The sequence below is a fragment of the Leuciscus leuciscus genome, assembly GCF_965113295.1.
Source record: "Leuciscus leuciscus genome assembly, chromosome: 22".
Classification (NCBI taxonomy): Eukaryota; Metazoa; Chordata; class Actinopteri; order Cypriniformes; family Leuciscidae; genus Leuciscus; species Leuciscus leuciscus.
The window spans coordinates 9198912-9218396 of record NC_138746.1 but is presented as its reverse complement, the minus strand read 5'-3'; the positions used below and the strand labels follow the sequence as shown (position 1 = coordinate 9218396).

Below are 19485 nucleotides of genomic sequence, written 5' to 3'. Positions count from 1 at the left end.
TGTACATTACAGTCTGCAAAGGAAATTAGAATCACACATTCCTCTGTTTATATCCTCTGTTTATGGTACACTGTAAATCAGCCATATGGGCATCCTCTCTCATACAAAGAGCGGTGTCTGTGAGTGCAAAGGGAGCAGCCGTCGCAGGCGTTCACATGATGGAGAGATTGATCATCCTGACCCTCTTCTGATTTACAGACACGGTCGTAATGTGGTTATTTTTGGAGGCCTAAATATGCACGCAACGTTGAACTTTGCCAAGTGCTGTGTATTGTTTGCAAGAGCCTAATTAATTGGGCATCTCTTCCGCTAAAAGTCTGATCGTAGATAGACATGCCTCTGCTTCTCTGTAATGGATTAAATATAGCTCACAGGAAAAGTTTCAAATGGGCTGTCCTCACTTTCTGTTAGCAAATGTCAGGAACCCCCTCTCGCATCCACGCACACACAAACACCCACGCTCAGGCAAACAGACGCGCCCCCCGCCCACCCTTGGAGTAAACCTTAGATTGCTTCAAGATGTCGGAGGATGCCAGTGTTGATGAATTCCGACCTTTGATTGCGAAGCTGCCCGCGTGCCAAGGGAGAAACCTCACACACATGCCACTTTTGTGATACGCCACAACATGCATATGGCAGACAAACACACAGATGCGCAGCCACCTTTCTGATGCACGGTCAGTCGTCGTGTCAGGCTGTATGACAAACCGTCTTTGGCATAAACTAGATACCATCATGGCCTTCAAATGTCAAACAGTCTTTCTGTTTTAGTTCAGAATTCACATTCCTCACAAGGACACTTATGATACAGCTGTATCCTTTTTCTGTTCTCTCTCACTTATGTTTTGTCTCCGGTTTGGTCTTCTTCTCTAGTGGCGGCGGTACTGTAGATTGTAAGGGGGAATGGTGGCCTGGCTTTAATAGAGGAAGAAGGGAATGTGCAAGCAATTAGCAGGAATCCCCCAGCAGAGCACTCACGATACCAGAGCAGCCGAGATATAAAGGAAAGAAAAATCTGTATTCCCTTGATGTACAGGACAATAGTGTCCATGCAAACACATTTAATCTGCGTGTTCCCTTGGTGCTGTGTGATTAAAGACGGCCGTCATGTTGAAGCATGTTAGCGCTGCGGTCACTGGATCTTGACGTCTACCTTTCTCTTTCAATCGCCATCTCCGTTTCTCTTTCCTGTGCTCAAGAGGATTTTTTACAAGAATAAATGGGCTAAAGAGAGTGAGATCTAATGCCATCATCGTAATGTTAACTAGATGCTGGTTTTCCTGTTACTGTTTGGTGTGGTTTGCTTTTGCACACACGCCGCTCTGCGTATTTTCTCCTGCGGCTTATAGAGAGTGAGATGAAGAGAAGCAGATAGGGAGACGCTGGCTCACATACGACTATATAACACCATTTGATGTGTAGAGTATGCATAGATCACTATCAGGGTCACCCGATGATTGCTCCTATCACACTGAGAGAATGAGGTGAGACGGACGCATCAGCCAAGCTGTGCGCTGCAGAAACATCCCTACCATCTGAAATTCATCTAAAAGCACAGACTCAAATGGCTGCAGCTTCCGAATTTCCCTGCAAATTGCCATGAAAGGTTATTTCAAACAAACATGTGAATAACATTATAACTGCGTTAAACCTTACTCTGTGTCAGGGATTTAATAAATCTATTATCAGAAGGGTATTTTCTCTATGACAATCAGATGATCCTCAGATGGCATTCCAACAGACCGCCCACAGTCTGTTCACTGATGCATTTTGCACTCACTAAAAGGAAGAACCGGCTGAAATTGCCAGTACTGATCTGATTGGCCGGTACAACACTTCTTCTGGGGTATAATGTGGAAAAAAGAGTGCTTTCATAAATTGAGTTTATTAAAGGTAATAAAGCACAAGTATATTGTTATAAATGTACATTACATTTGTTTTTTCATTAAAATAATGAAAAAAAGCTACACTGCTAGATTCACGATTGTTAATAACTGTGGAAATGTGTCATCACAGTCTGTGAAAAGAGTCCATTGAATTGATTCAGGAGAAAGAATAATATAAAACACAAATATTTCTGATAAATGTGCCCCTAAAAGTCATGTAAGAACAAAACATTATTGTTCGATTTCACGTTGGTCAGACTTTTTCCTAAGTAAGTAGGCAGTTCTTGACCAGAATAAACTCCGAACTGAACCAGACTTGAAAGTCAAATGCATCTCCCAGCGGAGGAGAATTAATGTGTGTCGCGTCACACTTGCTAATTCAGCTTGGCCTTTCTAAAATCTTTTTATATGTTGAAGACAGGATGCTTATTTGCATGCAGAAACAGTAATTTTCCTCATTTAATAATTATAACATTGAGTTATAACAATACTCCCACAACAGCATGCTTATTAATATTTCTTTGCCTCTTTCCACGGTTTATTTGTGGCGAGAATGCATCGTCAACTGTTTGGCTTTTTCTCTCAAGGAATTTTCTGTCGAGCAGCCTCACAGACACAACTCTGTGTCTCTCTCCTTCTCCTCGCCTCATCACACTCTTTTCTTATTCTCAAAAGAACCAGCATGTGTGTATGTATGTGTGTCATTATTGGTCTTCAGAAGGAATTCCCTCTCTAAGCAGTCGGAGACTCGAGTGCCAAAAAGCCTGCAGGCATATTAAGTCTCTTTCCTGCTCGCTCTCTCATAGGGCTGTAAGTGACATTAAAAAGTGGCAGAGAGCACCTTTAATCTTTCTCATGCGTCTCTCTTTCTCTCTGTCTGTGTAGTAGAAGTGTATCTATGCTGAAGGACCATCAATACACCCTGTTAGACAAGCAAAATACCATAACAACCTGCAAGAGACGGCTTTCTTTCTATCACACCTTATCCACCACATATTGCCACAGTCATATCTGTGGCAAAGCATGGCCCTACTTGTACAGGTATAGCCGGATTAAAAGAGCTCAAAAACCTAAGGTCTGTGAAATAACAGCGACTAAATTCCCAAACAGCATCTCTAAACCCAAAGCACATGTTTTCTGTATTTGTACATTCTCTTGTGACACAGCTGTAAATGGCTTATGTAAAAGGCGCATTCACATGTTTGATGTGCTTTTATATATTACAGGCCATGTGCCCTGTTTTTTTACCTTCAATTTTTTAATGCACATTGTCCATTTGTCAGGGCAGGGATTAATGTTTTTGGTCTGCCTGAGTGTGGTGCCATATGGCTGGATGTAACAGCCTCACAAACTCAATTTACTAGATTTATTTTTTGACATTACGCAAACCTGCCGAGATGCGCCGTGAGATTTCCTTGACAAATTAATTCTTCTCTTGATGAAAAGTTAAAGGGATATCTCTCCCAAATATAATTCTGTAATCATTTATTCACCTTCTTGTCGTTCCAAACCCCTTGGTTTTCTTGCTTCTGTGGAATATGAAAGATGTTTTGAAGAATATCCTTCTCATACATTGAGAATATAGTGTGGGTATAGGGGCTGTTGAGCTCAGAAAATGAAAAATAAAATAAAAGATTCACAAGATTTTCATTGTAGTAGTCCATATGACTTATTACAATACATTCCTAGTCAACAATATCTTTATAAAATACAATAGCTTTGAGATCAACAGACAGATACATGATACATCATGATTTAAAAATGCTTGCATGTTTGATTTGATTTTGCACTTTCTCATCAGTTCAAATGTTATTTACTGTTATTTGTGACTAAAATTAGTTTTAGTTTTAGACATGCCAAAATATTGACTACATTTAAAGGATATTTTCATCAAGAAAACAAAAATTATTACAAAAAAAAATAATTAACAGACCCACTTTATTTTAAGTGTCTTCAACTACTATGTATGTACTGTTATTAACATATAAATTAATAATTTGATTGATACAATGCATTTATTGTCTAAATACATGTTTTTACATTGTAATTATATATATTTTTTAAAATACCTGCAGTTATTACATTTATAATTAGACGCGATGCAATAAGATTCTAGCGACAAGCAATTTACGTGTCCTCACTAGAAGCGATGCGACTATGAGATGCGTCAAAATCAATCAAAACCCACAGCCAATCAGAACAGCCTGTGGGAGGTCAAGTGCACAGCACCAGATAATCTTGACGGCACTCACAAGAAAATGGATAAGTACACAATCAAATTCACAAATATTACACCATTTAAACATTATTAAAAATACATAGGCTGAGTTACTAAAACAGTCTTTGTCAAAGAATACATTTGTTTGTTCACAGTTTGAACCTTCTTGTTTCCATTTGTTTAATTTCAAGATCTGAGGTGAATTATCCATTGTTGCTTTTACAGCTACAAAGCTGGAGCACTAAATGATATTCAAAGTCACATTAAACGCTTTTAACATTAAATAAAGCACATAAACAGTACCTGAGATTATCATTGCCACATTATCATTGTTCCAGCGCGACGTCGCAGAAAAATAGAAACCGTTTCTAAAATAGAATCGTCGCGTGTCGCCGTCGCGGCTGGTTAGGACAAAAACTCACGTCGTGTGTAGTTAGGACACAGTGTTAAACCACACCACTGACCACTTTCCCTGTACCTAACCTTAACCATATCCCACCTCAATAGCAGCAAAAGCATTTTGCAATACAAGATGAACACAAGTATTTTGGATTACACTTTATTTTAAGGTGTCCTTTTTAGAGTAAAATTACACAAATAAGTAATATTAATTAAAGTCCCCCAGTAGTCAATCATTGTATTCCTTCAAACTCATCTTTGATCACAAAAATAAAATAAAAAATGTCTTTATGCCTTAAAATAGCTTGAATGTACTACACCCTTGCCTACACCCCAAGTTCGGATCATTTTACTGACTCTCTTATTTGATCTCGTTCATCAAAATAAACAAATCTTTTTTTGAGTCATTTCGTTCATTTAAGTGGCTTTAAATGTTATACTTTTAACAGGCAAATTCCCCGAACACATCCACCTATGCAATCTTGATCATTTTCTGAATTGAGAAATCATTATAATGCAGTCAAAAATTATTTACAGGGAACATAAATAATTACTTTACCTTCTGCGTCTTTTGTTCATTTGTCACGTGACAGACACAATGAACGGATCGTTCTTGAATGACCCATCACTACAACTTACTGAGATAAACACTGCACAATGATATTGCTCTTTACAACGTCGGACACATAACGGTAATTATTATGATTAGCCTTTTGCTTGATTATGTTATCAAACAGCTAATAGTGTGTTGCTAATGTTACAACCATGTTCCCGTTCGCCATCTCAGAGTCAGACCTGCCTCAGTATCCTTAGAAATGCTTTGAACAACTCAGAACGTCAGTGGAGAAAGGTATATAAAGTTTATCATAATATACATCATGCTCCCATTATATTGCTAAATCTACCCGATTTTTCATATCAACAGAAAAACTCCCCTGCTTTAGAGCGATCATAGTTAATGATATGCTAAAGCCCCCCGGCACGTACGTGATTGGTTACAAGGTAGTTTGTGACGTCAGAAATGCCAGGAATTTCAAACCCTGTTTTTTTAAAACTGTCTTTAGATCACTGAAGTTTTAAAGAGAAAATACTCCGCGATGGTGTTGACTTATGAATTTGCACATGGTTTGCCTTAAAGCATATTAAATAGGGCTGCACGATAATGGTTAAAATGATAATCACGATTATTTTGCTCAAAATTATCATCGCGATAATTAATCACGATTATTTTCATTTGAGAAACTACAGAGAAAGAGAAGAGACAGTTAACGGTTTTGCACGAGTATTTGCGCAAAATCCGCGCAGATTTGGTTTACATGAATTTCCCCAGCAAGTCAGTAAACATAATAACATGCCAAATTGGCCAGGGATTTGACAGCGATACCCGCCAAAGTTCATTTTTAGCCGCATTTGGCGGGTTGGCGGGTGTTAATTTCAAACCATCAGACTTCATTTAACCAACTACAACTTCCTCAGACAGCAAGTCAATACAAATGGCATGATTTAACGTTAGATGTTTGAAAATGAGACAAAGTAGGCTACAGATCCAGATCGTTCAGTAAATTCGTACTGCAAAGAAAAATTGTCTAACGTTACTTGTTGATACACACTGAAAACGGTCAGTGGCTGTCGTTTTCAACTGATTCACATCATGAAAACTGGTAAAAACTTAAACTTCAAAAAATAGAACAGCGAAACTCATTTAGAAACAGATTTAGTCACACAAACGGCACAAGTGACACTGTTGTGAAGAAACAGACTGGCTGTGTAACAATTTCATGCAAACAGAATATCGCTGTGGAGATCAGTGCTTTTTCCGCAGTGTGTGCGCGTAGGGTTGCCAGATTGCACCGATTAAGTAAAACACGGGGCATAAAATGTAAGAGAGAAGCTCTGTTTGGGTGATTTGGGAGATTTAAGCTATTCAGATCTGGCAACCACAAACATCAGTGCTAGTGGGGACTTGTTTACAATGCAAGATAATGCAAATGTCTAATAAAAAAGCGTTTTCAGGATAAAAAACGAGCAGGCAAATATCGCAACGATTTTTTAAAGTTAATCGAGAGAGGCAGATATCGTTATCGCGATTAAAATACGATTAATCGTGCAGCCCTAATATTAAAAACACCACATAGACATATGCCAACATTAAAAACTTGATTTTCACCACAGGAGGACTTTAACAACATTTACTTACTACAGAGTTGGTGTTAGGGTTTAGTTTAGGGTTAGTTGCTTGTAACTTAGCATAATTTACTGTTAATAGTAAGTACATGTAACGTGTAATAAGGACACTGTAAAAAGTGTTACTGTACATTTTTTGACATCAGTATAGAGTAGTAAAAGACACCAAATATAAAGTGACCCAATTAAAAAGTACAGTTAACACTGTGCACAATGATACATCCAAAGATGGCTTGTCAAGATGAGTCCTGACACGTTTGTTCTGCATGATGAGATGTGAGAACAGAGGACTTTTGGTGCCTGACAGCCTCTGTCCCTATTTATTTTTAATTCCATGGAAGAAAGTAAGTCATACTGGTTTGAAATGACATGAGGGTGAGTCATTTTTATTTTTGATGAACTAACCCTTTAAGAAAGTTTACAAACATTTATAAAATGTAAAATTTACAAAATGTGTACTTGAATTGTGAATGTTGATTTAGTTTTGCATGAACTGCTGTTATCAGTCCTGAAGATCTGGATGCATCACGGCCGCATAACCTCCGATGCACTTATTATGAGGTTCAATTACAAAAAGGAATATCACATTAAGGTTGCTGTCTTGAAGGAAGCAGTGAGATCGAGCGGCTGTCTTGTGTGACCTAGCACCTCTGTGATGAGCTCTTTTAACTGCGTGTGTTTGTGTGTGGAGGACAACTCTATTATACACTCACGCTTTCACACCAGACAAACTACACAGCCACCTCATCCGTGCACAACACACTCTTGCACTGTTGTTTCATCTTCATGTACTTTTATCTACAAATTTGCATTATTCGCCAGAGAGAGTTGTTCTATCCTGACTGTATTTTTCTAGCGTGTCTGGTCTAGTCTGAAAAAAATAAAATATAAATATATATATATACAAAAATGAAAGCAACGAGAGAAGGAAAAGGAGACAGAGAGAGCGAGACTGATGCATATTTGATGTTTTCATGCTCTTTATCTTGAGTATGAAACCGAATAGATGCACAGGCTGTTTGTGGTTTTGTTGCACACTAACCACATACAAGAGTATTTCTTAACAACCAGACCACCAAGCTTTAAAGAGACACCCCTCTCACTGCTCGCTGGCGCAGAGAGCCTGAAATTGCCTGTGTGTATTTGTGTGTGTGTAAAGGGAAAGGACTCGCTGGTTACTAAGCCTCAGTCTGTGACTCACACATCAGCTTATCTCTGTAGTTGAGCTGAATCTAGTTATGGTATTAAATGCACATGCAAACAATGATGATCCGTGTGCTTGAGAGTAAAACTACACTGACATTCAAATATTCAAACACGCACACACACAATAAAGACCTGTTCTGCCAGCTCTTGCTTCCTGTTTGCCAATACAGCACTTCCTGTGTCAGTAATGATGATCAGATATTAGGAGTTTGTTCGCTACTCAGTCTGCACCAGGTATTTTCTGTTTTTTGAATTTGAGTTATCAATTGTCCATGTTTGCTTGCATTAATGTGATTAGCAGGATTTTTATTTTATGAAGATTTATTCCAAAAAAATCTTTTGTTTAGTCTCTTTGTACCTCCTTATCTCTCATTCTTTTTACACTATATATATCACTGTAATAATGGTTATATTGGAATTTCTGCTTAGTGTTAGATACCCATGAGAAACTCTGTACATCCCTGTATACATTGGATTGATTTTAATAACTTTAATGTACTTGAAGTGTGCGCCTAGCTCTATTAAAATACGGAATTGTATCGGAAGTATCGGATTGGGACTCGGTATCAGCAGATATTCAATATTCAATTACTCTTATCGTATCGGGGGCACAAAACACTTGATGGGGACATCCCTAGTCTGCTCTGGCTCGAGCCAGTGTAGCGGGCCTACAGTAACCCCTAAAAAGGAAGTGTGATGCTTAAAGTCATTCCTGTCCCTGGCCCTGAGTGATTTAAGGCTGAAAGTGCTGCAGCTACACTTCCTCTATCAGTCCAGCTCACTTCCTTTGCATATCAACAGGCGATCTGTGAGCGGCATCCGGTGAAAATAAGCATGCAGTAACGTGGCATTAGAGAAATATCTTCAGATCAGACGTTGAGCTAGAGGTTGGTAAAGGTTGGTCACATAGTACCCATAGCTGGAGGCAGCAGAGACGAAGTACCCAGTGAAAGGTCAGAGTGGGGGTAAATAGCACAGTGACTACGTCCCCTCCGGAGGGCCTGTAGGCATGGCTGGGCTGAAGGTGTTTTGTCTCTAGGGACGGTTTTGATGGGAACATGCACAGAATACCAATCAGCTGCTGTGTCGTCACTGACTTTGAATGGCAGGGGAGGGAGAGAGTTGTTTTTCCGTCTGCCTCACCAGCTTACACTCTGCTGCCTAAATTATTTTACGACGGGGGGACATTTAAAGAATTATGGGTTTGATGGCTCAAGTCTTTTATGCAAATGCTAGTGCATGTTGTTGATTAGACCTGGGTGGGCTGCAAATATCATGTAATAGCATTGTATGAGGTGGAATGCAAGGGTGACCTTATATGGTGACCTTGGGGCTTTTTACTGTAATCATAGATATCAGTCAGAGTAGACGCTAAGTCTTATTTGATGTAAACTGCTATGAGACTCTAGGTTTGTCCCTGGGTTTTGGTTGTTCAGCTGATGAAAATTCTAAAATATGTCTTTAAACAGGTTTTCAGTAGAAATCTTCTGAAAACTCCTTTCATTCTTTGATTACTTTAGGTTAAATAAAATAGACATTTGTTCCCATTACAACAACACTACACCCCAAACCCATTTGTCAATTTAATGCAAGTAATGTTATAGTGTATCATTAACATGTATTTCACTCATTTACTGCTTTGTATGTGTGTGTGTGTGTGTGTGTGTGTGTGTGTGTGTGTGTGTGTGTGTGTGTGTGTGTGTGTGTGTGTGTGTGTGTGTGTGTTTGTGTGTGTGGGCTGTAACAATATTAATTGAGACTTGCATTGAGACTTTCTTTGTACGTGTTTTGGATGTGTGTGCTGCACAGAAAACAGCACGTGGGTCTTCTTGTGCTTTGAATGGTTTTAAGTCATATTAAAATGCACACAAAGGAATCGATAATAGGAATCAATTTTAATGAGCATCAGAATGTTCGCTTAGATATGTCTTTGTTATATATACATCTTCAGTCTTTTAGGAAATGTTTTAAAATTGTGAAATTGATTTTAAATAAGTGCACATTTAAGGTACAGAACGAGGGTCGTAATGTATAGAGTCCTCTTATGTTGGACTGGCCAGCTGATAGGAGTTTCATATTCAGCTTTATATTCAGACAGCCTGTTTCCTGCACTGACACATTCTGCCTTTTTACATCCTGCTGAATATATCAGCACAGCAACTCGTGTTTTTGTGCTGTCACTAAAGAGAAATATAAGACAAACTCTCTGTCAGTATGTCTGATGTAGTCTATTCTCTGCACGACAGGACGAGATATGTGCAAGATGTTTTTTGTGTTTTATTTTCATGCTCCAAAATGTGAGTGCTGAGGTACTGTATATGCCAGTCCTACATGCATACTCTCTTTAGAGAGGGTGTTTGGCTGGAAAGAGGTATCTGACAATTAAGGGAGTCAGAAAGTGGGGAAAGAGAAACCTCAGTCACGGCTGACTTCACCTCATAAATATCCCCTTAAACTGCAGCAAATGAATGTAGGCCACAGGTGTGCTGGATCCATGTGCATGTGTTTATGCCTAAGTGTGAGCATGTTGCTGTGAATACGTGAGTTTTTGTGATGTGTATCACTATAATTATGTTTTGCAGATATGTGCCTGTTTGGTGACCATCTTAAGGGCACAACTAGTGTGTCATATGCTGATTCTTGAGACATAAGACAAAACATTGGACGAATTTGCCTGCCATTAGTTTTGAGATTATCAGTGTTTCCTCATTGGAATAAATAATAGATTATCACTTGAATTAAATTAATTAAAATCATTGTCCTCTGACCGAAACTCAAAATGTAATGTACAGTACATAAAATATTAAATTCAATAACAACAGAAGTATACATTTGCATGTTTTAATGAAACATGACTACTAGACTATTAGAGAGAAGATTTTTTTTATTTAAATATTCCTCTTTTAAAAGTTTTTGTCAGCACTGACCAATATGAGACCTTTTTTAAATATCTTGCAAAATCAAAGTCTTCATCCTGAAATGTCAATATTTAACTTTCTATGAGTTCAAAAAGTCACACAGGCAAGTTTTATAGTGAGTAAAAAACTAAATAAAAAAAACTATAAATATAGGTAATTATGCTTATATTTTTACAGGTCACAGCCAAGATATGTTAGCTCAAAATTGTAAAGATATTAATAATTTTCCTATGTTTAAGCTGATCTTGGTAATATAAAAAAAAAAAAAAAAAAAAACTATTGTGGTGTGCTGACAATTTAATAGATGGATCTGAAGAAGTTTGAAACCATCCTGTTGTCTAAATGAATTTATTTTTTAAACTGAATGCTAGATTGATCAATATTTGTAATAACTATTTCACACATTATTTTGTAACTGTCAGTGTTGACATTTACGGAGTGAATGGTGAGGAAAAAACACATTTTGTGGGAAAATAGAAGCTGAGACTGCACCTGAACATGTTAAACGGATTAATCCATAATAATTCCTGGAAAGATAACCTTTTATTTTTGTAGATTGTTTTGTCTCAGTACTGAAGAATCGGTGGCAGATAAAACCTGTTTTATCTTCTTTGTTTTCATATACTGTTCTCACATTGTGTTATTTTAACACACACTCAGGTTTTTATTTATTTATTATTTATTAGTATTTTGTTAATCTTGGTTTTAATTTCTCTTTCAGAGGCTCCCTCCTCAGGGATGGCTAAGAATGGGTACTTCTATCAAGAGATGGGTGAGTAGATGTTTGTAGGAGTTTGTTCATGTGTGTTTGTTTGTTCAGCACATGGCCGGGAGTAGATGTGTGAAGGTAGAGTTGGGAGTAAAACACAGGCAGAAGGAAACTCCTTCCTACAATTTTTAAAGCATGCCCTCATTTCTGACTTGCAGGAATATTCAAATTGTAACATTTCTGAATTTCTCATCAGCGTCAAAGAGGGACAAGTTTTCTACATCCTGTTCTGCTGCATTAAAGCAAAATCCCTCGTCTTGTGGCTGGATAATGTTGTCTGTAAAATAAAATGCATAAAATTTGTTAGTGCAAGTAAAGCTTGTGGCATGTTCAGATATTTCAAGTATTTTCTCATTATACCATTTCTGAAATCACTATTTATGTCATCTCTCTCTCTTAGTTCAATTCAAGGGGCTCTTGTTTATACGTATGTAATTATAACAAAGTATGGGGGGTATTTTGAATAAATGAGTTAATTTGTTCATGAATAGGCTCTCAGCGAATCAAATACTTATGAATATGATCAACCACGGTGCTTTGAGCTTGAAAGAGCGAGCGAGAAAAGGGAAAAAAGGGGAGCGCCGTCGTCGGGGAGAGGAATATCCTCTCGCCCGCTCACCGTAGGTCCAAGGCGGTAGAGTCAATGAGCACACATGGATTAACAGCCCCCTCTCCTCTTCAGCTTTACATAGAGAATAATAGAGGGAAGGATTAGTGAATAAATGAATAGATGAAGAGAAAGATATGGAACCGATAGCCACTCACATGCCACATTCAGCCAGAGAACCGAGAACAATAACGAGCTGCCATGTGTGGATAAATCACAGCTTCAGCCACACTCTGGCTACACTGTCTCATCTGTGGGGTATTAAACCCTAAGAACACTGTATATAACAGATAAAAAGAGAGAAATGAATGGATTATTGATGGTTTTTGCATTGTAACTGTCTTATTGGTGCTGAAATATCAATTCAGATATAAACGAATGAATTAAATGTACAGTACAGCATATTAAATATGAATAATATATTACAATATAGAATACAGTTTGCTGTGCTACACTGTTATCCTGTAAAATAAAAAAAAATAAAAAAACGTTGCTTTGGTTGTCAGAAATTCACCATAAACATACAGTGACAATTAGACATGTGCCGGTATTCGGTAATGCGATAAATCGCGGTAATGAATATGCACGATATTGTTATCGCGGGCACTTCAAAATACCGTGAAAAATAATAGATCCGAAATTAGATTTTTAGAACGCGCATTATAGCTTATTTTCCATCAGCCGCTTAAACAAACACTGTTGTATATGCTGCGCGAAACACGTGCGCACTCTGATTCAAACAATCGCCATGTGTATAAGCATGCGGCCGGTGCGCACTTCTAGTCTAATGTAAACAGTCCTCACATAGAGAAGCAGCATGGTGGAAGGAGGAACGCCGCCGCCTACAGTCTATGGTCGCCGCCGATCTATTCGGATCCATCCCGCTTCTAAAAGCAGAGCTGCCAACTCGACGCATTCAGCGCGAGACTCTTCACACGCGACACATCCGTTTTCTCACGCAGAGAAAAATCGCGGAGCAAAGAGGACACGAAGACCGTCAAACAAGACAGAGCAGGTTACTTTTGATATGAAACAGGAGAACAATTGTGTCACAGAACGTTACATTTAAACCATTTAATGACCAGCAGCATGTTAGATGACTAAAACAAATATAGATAAAGAGGAGTATTTTGCTGAATATGTGCACTGCACTTTTTACATATTTATTATATTTTTACTTGTCTTTTGGCCTACATAATTGTTATTATAATGAAAACCACATTATATTTGATTTAATTAGTTATTTGTAACCTTTAATAATACCAGCTGATAGGGCTCTATATGGTTTCATAGCATTATGTGAGAGATTTTTTTTCATGAGAAAAAAATACCATGTGGGCTATCTACTGTAGCCTTCCTAATATTTATCCAAAATTAGTCAATATTGAATCAAGATTGAAATCAAATCCCAAGTATTGAATTGAAATCGTTAAATTTGTGTTAAGCAATACAAACAGTAGCCTACCAGTCATTGTACCATGTAATCATTGTAACATGTTGTCACTAAACTTAATAAAATTCAGTTTAGTTACCAAATGTTTTGACAATCACAATTACACCTTGTGATGCAAGTTTTATTTTATTTTTTATACCCCCCCCCCCCCCTCCCCCAATCCATCTGTTTCTCATGTGCAATTAAAATATCGTGATAATACCGTATACCGTGATAAAAGATCACTCAATTAATCGCAGCATGAAAATGTGATACCGGCACATGCCTAGTGACAATATTCAAGTATGTATGTTTAACAACTTATACCCGTATATTTCATTAAGATATATAATGTTAATATACCAAGCTACTTAAAGCTATTCTGCTTTTTAATTGTACCAATATCTACCATAATAATAATAGGATGTAAAATAGAAATCCACATGATGAATCAGAGTTTATCATTTTATCAAAAATGAGAAAAAACTAAATTATTTGTATAAAATATAATGATATGTGATTTTGGGGGATCAAAATCAAAAATGAGAAAAAACTAAATTATTTGTATAAAATATAATGCTAAGTGATTTTGAGGGATGTCTTTTTACTGTTTTTCACAGTAAATTATAGAGTAATTCAGGTTTTACTTTCAAAATGCATACATTTGACAGTATTTTACAATTACATATGTGATGTCAATCTGTATATAGAGGCTGGTGTGTGTGTGTGTGTGTGTGTGTGTGTGTAAAAACATATTATGTGTGTGTTAAAAAATACATATAGATTGAGGCTGTGTGTGTGTGTGTGAGAGTATAAAAATATAATATGTGTTTAAAAGTGTATATAGATTGAGGCTGTTGTGTGTGTGTGTCTCCCTCTTAGAGCAGAGGGAGAGAGAAGAACATGAGGAGGGGAGCGAGGAGCGAGAGGAGGGCCAGGACTCTCCCATCCCATCAGGAGATGACATTCATCTCTACGGCAACCAGACACACCAAGGAGGAACAGGTCAGTGAATTTGTGTGTTTGTGAGCGAGTTCAGGGTGGGATGGCAGTTAGACCCAGAGCTGTTGATTAGCTCTGGAGATGCTCAGGTTAGCATGTCAGCTGTCGCCACGGCAACAGTCTCAGGTGTGCTGTGATTATGTCGAGGCACCCCCCCACCACCACCAAACCCACACACGGTAACAGGTCACCTTTTGTCACTCAAAACCAAATAAGTCTTCTCTTTCTGTCTTCAGTCTCTGCAGGAAAATGTAATCAAAGGTGACAATTGGAAAAAAAGATCCATTTTAATTTACTCATATGCAACCCAAATAATTGCTATGAAAACCCTGAGAAACATAATTTCAAGTCTGCAAGGAAAAATTTAAATTTTTTTAAATCATAATTTCTATGTATCTTTGTGAAGTTTTTTTCTGTTTTCTGTTTTGTTTTTGTTTTTTGTATATATAAATGTTGCTGTTTATTGATTTAACTCTCATTTTAAATCAGATGGGATGCCAGCAGTACTGGAACCACCAACTGACATTTTATCCAGAAAGTTGCCAATAAATTTGTCTAAATCCATAATGAAGGTTCACCAGGCAGCACAACTAAAAATGTATTTACATCAGGGGTGCCCAATCCTGTTCCTGGAGATCTACCTATACTTGCAGAGTTTAGATCAAACCCTGACCCAACACAAGTGCTTCTGAAGAATATAATTAGCTGATTCAGTTGTGTTTGATCAGGGTTGGAGCTGAACTTTGCATGAAGGTATAGATCTCCTGGAACAGGATTGGGCACCCCTGATTTACAGTATTTAACAAAGGTCAAAATAAATGAGGAGAAATAATAATATACCACAGTCAAAGACATGGGATTACAATTCTCAGTGGACTGAATTAGCAAAAAACCAGTAGCCAATTTGCCAGGTCATTTTTACAGCAGTGTGTGAGAGAAAAAACACACAGAAAAGATTAAAATCACAAAATGTGTCTGTGAAATGCACATTAAGCTAACATCCTCAGATAAAACTAGTCCTGTCCGAACAGAGCTCTTGTAATCTCTTCTAAACCCATACATTGAATGTGAGCCGCATCTGAAAAAGGTGTGTTTACACAAACTTTAAAGTACTTAATTACCAATGAATCATACGCTCGAAGGTTGATTGTTGACATTTATATATGTATATAAATATAGCATAAAAATGTTTATTACCCATGTTTAAATATCACCGCCTATTCAACTTGACCTTTCCTAATGAACAACAAAAGTGTACAACTCTGGTAAGATGATCACAAATCATTTTACATATTAGAAGATTTATAGTTGCAGTAGCAAAAATATACTGTTTAATAAGCACCAGAAAGAGGCTGGAAAATAGCCATGTGAAACTAGAACTGTTTTTGGTGCAAGAAAGCTCAACTAACAACTAACATTATAATTGGACTTCAAGTAGAAAAATATGTTACAATATAGCCCTATTACATTTTTTTGCTTCATTTACTGTTTTGGAAACAGAAAACATTTAAACTTTCTAATTTCCTATGGATGATGTAACAAATCTATTGTTAGGGTTGCTATTTGCCCTAACGCGCTGCTGCTGTTGAAAGTGAGCACAGTTTCAGTGATATCAGTAGACAGGTGACCCAGAATCAGACAAGGATATGTTCTCTCTGTTTACTCAAATACAGTTAGTTCTGTTTTAAATTCTCTTTTCTGCGTAAGTGACTCCTGCTGTGCATTTGGTGGGCTCACATTAGGATGAGTGGGGTTTGTTCACATGTTGTCTCATCCGGTCTGATGTTCTGTCATCCTCGAGCACAAGCCGTCAGCACTTGTCTAGATTAAAACCAAATTCCACTCCTCTGACACTGCTAAGAGCTTGAACTGTGTAGGATGCATGTATGTGTGTGTGTGTGTGTGTGTGTGTGTGCGCGTGTGTGTTTGAATATTTATAAACCATGGCCTCCAAACATTTCGTTTTAAGTTATAATTCCCCTGATTTCAGCAATTGGCTGGACCAAACACTCTGGCACGTTATTTAGCAAATTGCTGGGGTTTTAATGCTGCTTGATTGCTGGGGGTGAGGCAGAGGTGAAATAATTACACACCACAAAAATAAAATATTCCCTAATATGAATTCAGATGATGTCTAAACCACTGGTTTTCCTAAAGTAACAAGGTCCCACACCAATCAATAGAGTTTTAGGAGGCGGCATCTCTTTGGCCTCCCTCGAGTCTATTGCGTTATTGTTGAAGTCTTATAGCATATCGTAAATGTGATGGGAGAACAGTGAAATACATCCTTCTTAGCAGCTCTACTATTCTTTCTCAAAAAGTTTTTGCCTGAATGGGTGGAAATGGATGAAATAATGCCAAAATAACAGCTCATCCACTATGCCATGACCACTTTCTGTTGCATTCAGATCAAAATGACTTGAAACAAGCAATGATCTGTAAGTGAGTTTTTAGTGACCACACAGCTTGGTGAAATTAAAAATTCATCACCATGCCCACAACCTTCTCCACATTATTTGTGCTTACTGAGGATTTGTTAAAATGTACTTTAGTATACACAGTAATATACAGTAAATGTGCTATACACAAAAAAAGTGGGTCTTGGGATCAGTAAGATTTTTTTTTTAAAGAGAAATCATTCCTTTTATTCAGCAAAAATGCATTAAATTGATCAAGTTGTCAGTATAGACATTTATAATGTTACAAAAGATTTATGTTTCAAAATAAGGTTGTTCCTTTGAATGTTCTGTTCATTGAAAAAATCTGGGAATGTATCACGTTTCCACAAAAGTATTAAGCAGCAAAACTCTTTTCCACATTGATAAAAAATAAGTTTCTTTTGCACCAAATCAGCATATTAGAATGATTTCTGAACGATCATGTGACACTGAAGACTGGAGTAATGATGCTGAAAATTCAGCTCATAATTTCAGAGTTTGTTTTGCTTGTTGATAGTCCCTAATATAAGTTACATTTCCACATTTTCCACACACAAAATAAGAAACTATGTAAACTTCAATGAAACATTAATTTATATTAGACTAAAGGAAACACAGAGAGAGGGGCTTTGCCTCCTCGTTTCAGAAGACCACAGGGGTGAGCATATGTCCGACTATTAACAGCCTCTGGCAAATCATTGATGCTGTTTTGATTGGATGTGGTTCTGAGAACTGGCTAATTGCTGAATTCTCTTTGGATTAGGGTTTGCTTGAGCTCAATTAATGCTGCCTTTTTTCTCATGTTAATACAGTGGTTTTGAGTTTTATACTCAGCAACTCACTGAGCTTTAATTGGGTGCTCAGATATTGTGGTGCGTTTCAGTTCAACATGAGATGACCTCACATAATTGTTAAATGTATATTGTGTACTCATAAACATCTGAACATACAGATGACAACTGGAAAAGTGATAGAAGGACAGAAGGATTGAAGAGGAGAGAATAAAAGAACCTGTTTCACATAGTGACTGTAAGCCATTAAAAGGTTTTCAGAGAGGTTATATAACCTTATTAGTTTAACACATAGACTTACCTCTTATTAAAACCCAAAGTTGTCCTTTTAAAGTGGTGCTTTTATTCTAATTTTTCCCCTTTTAATCCCAAACCCATCCGAGGGGCTGTTTAATCTTGGAGTTAAGGCAGTGGAGGAGTCAGCCGTGGGTCGTGGTAATCCTGCCTGCCCTGAATATCTCTTTCCAGAGGCAGGACTTCTTGCAGGTCCACGCGCACAGAACTGAGGGATTTCTGTTTGATAAAGGCTGTGTGCTTTATATAATCTCTATATGGAGGAAGACTTAGCATGCAGCCATCATATGAGGGTTGCAAGCTGAACCCGCAAACCTGAGTACAATACCAAACATGAATTAAGCAAATAAAGGACAGGCAGGGACACGGGAACACATGCGTTTACACGAGTTTATCCTGCCCCTTCAAAGTTTGGATGATACTCGTGATCCATGGAGTATGCTGTGATGTATTTGGTGGTTACTAATAAACAGTGTTGTGGGAGTGATATTTTGTTTTGTATTCAGGAACTGAACTCATTTCATAGCAGATATTTGTGATGTTGGGTTATATTGAGGAGATCACAATAGGGGCTCTCTGATGCAGAGGGATTTTATGTTCACTGTTGCTGTTTTTTTAAAAACACTTTTATGCTATTAGAGTGTTTTCTCTGAAACCAGTTGTTCTTAAAAGCTGCTTTATGATGGTTGTTGTTCTGGCACACATCATTCTCCCCTTAGGCTTTCCCATTCTCTCTTTCCTACAGAATCCGATGTCCATGGCTGTGTGCTGCTTAACACGTCTCGAAGGGTGAGACTTTTTCATTACCACTGTTGGGGAAAGTTTCTTTTAAAAGTAATGCATTACAATATTGTGTTACTCCCTAAAAAAGTAACTAACTGCTAATTACTTAGTTACTTTTTATGGAAGGTAATGTGTTATGTTACTTTTGCGTTAGTTTATCTTATCTGGGCTGGGCTTGATTGTTTGGTTTTTAATAACAAAAAAGTTTTATTTATGGTATATATAAAGGCTGTTTCACACCAGAAGTGAAATGAATATGCCTCAGGCCACAGGAAATGCAAATTCATGCCTGTACAGTTGAGGGTGCGGCTCAAACAAACATATCAGCTGTGCTGCCATTCTGGATTGCAGAAAAATAGGAAAAGAAGGTTCAACTCTTATTTCACCAATACAAAATAAAAAATGTAACACAAATGTGAGGTTTATCTGAAGTAATTTTTGTTTATCAGTATGGTTAAATTGGATCATCAAAGGTCAGCAGCAAAGACATTACTTAATAAATTGAGATTAAATACATTATAGTATATTTGTGTAATTTAACATTAAATTATTGTAGGT

General features: G+C 37.4%; 1 protein-coding gene across 5 annotated transcripts in view; it reads left to right on the top strand.

Annotated features, from left to right (window-relative positions):
- Window positions 1-19485, top strand: part of slc4a11 (solute carrier family 4 member 11) — an 82164-nt gene that overhangs the window by 22872 nt on the left and 39807 nt on the right. For 2 of the 5 annotated variants that reach the window (XM_082153621.1, XM_082153622.1), the window contains exons 2-4: window positions 11533-11583; window positions 14502-14624; window positions 18890-18933. In XM_082153621.1, the coding sequence (XP_082009747.1) occupies window positions 11533-11583; window positions 14502-14624; window positions 18890-18933 (218 nt within the window). Of the gene's footprint in view, window positions 1-7920; window positions 8128-11532; window positions 11584-14501; window positions 14625-18889; window positions 18934-19485 lie in introns of those variants that run through there. The other 3 variants (XM_082153623.1, XM_082153624.1, XM_082153620.1) reach the window with 2 other exon arrangements.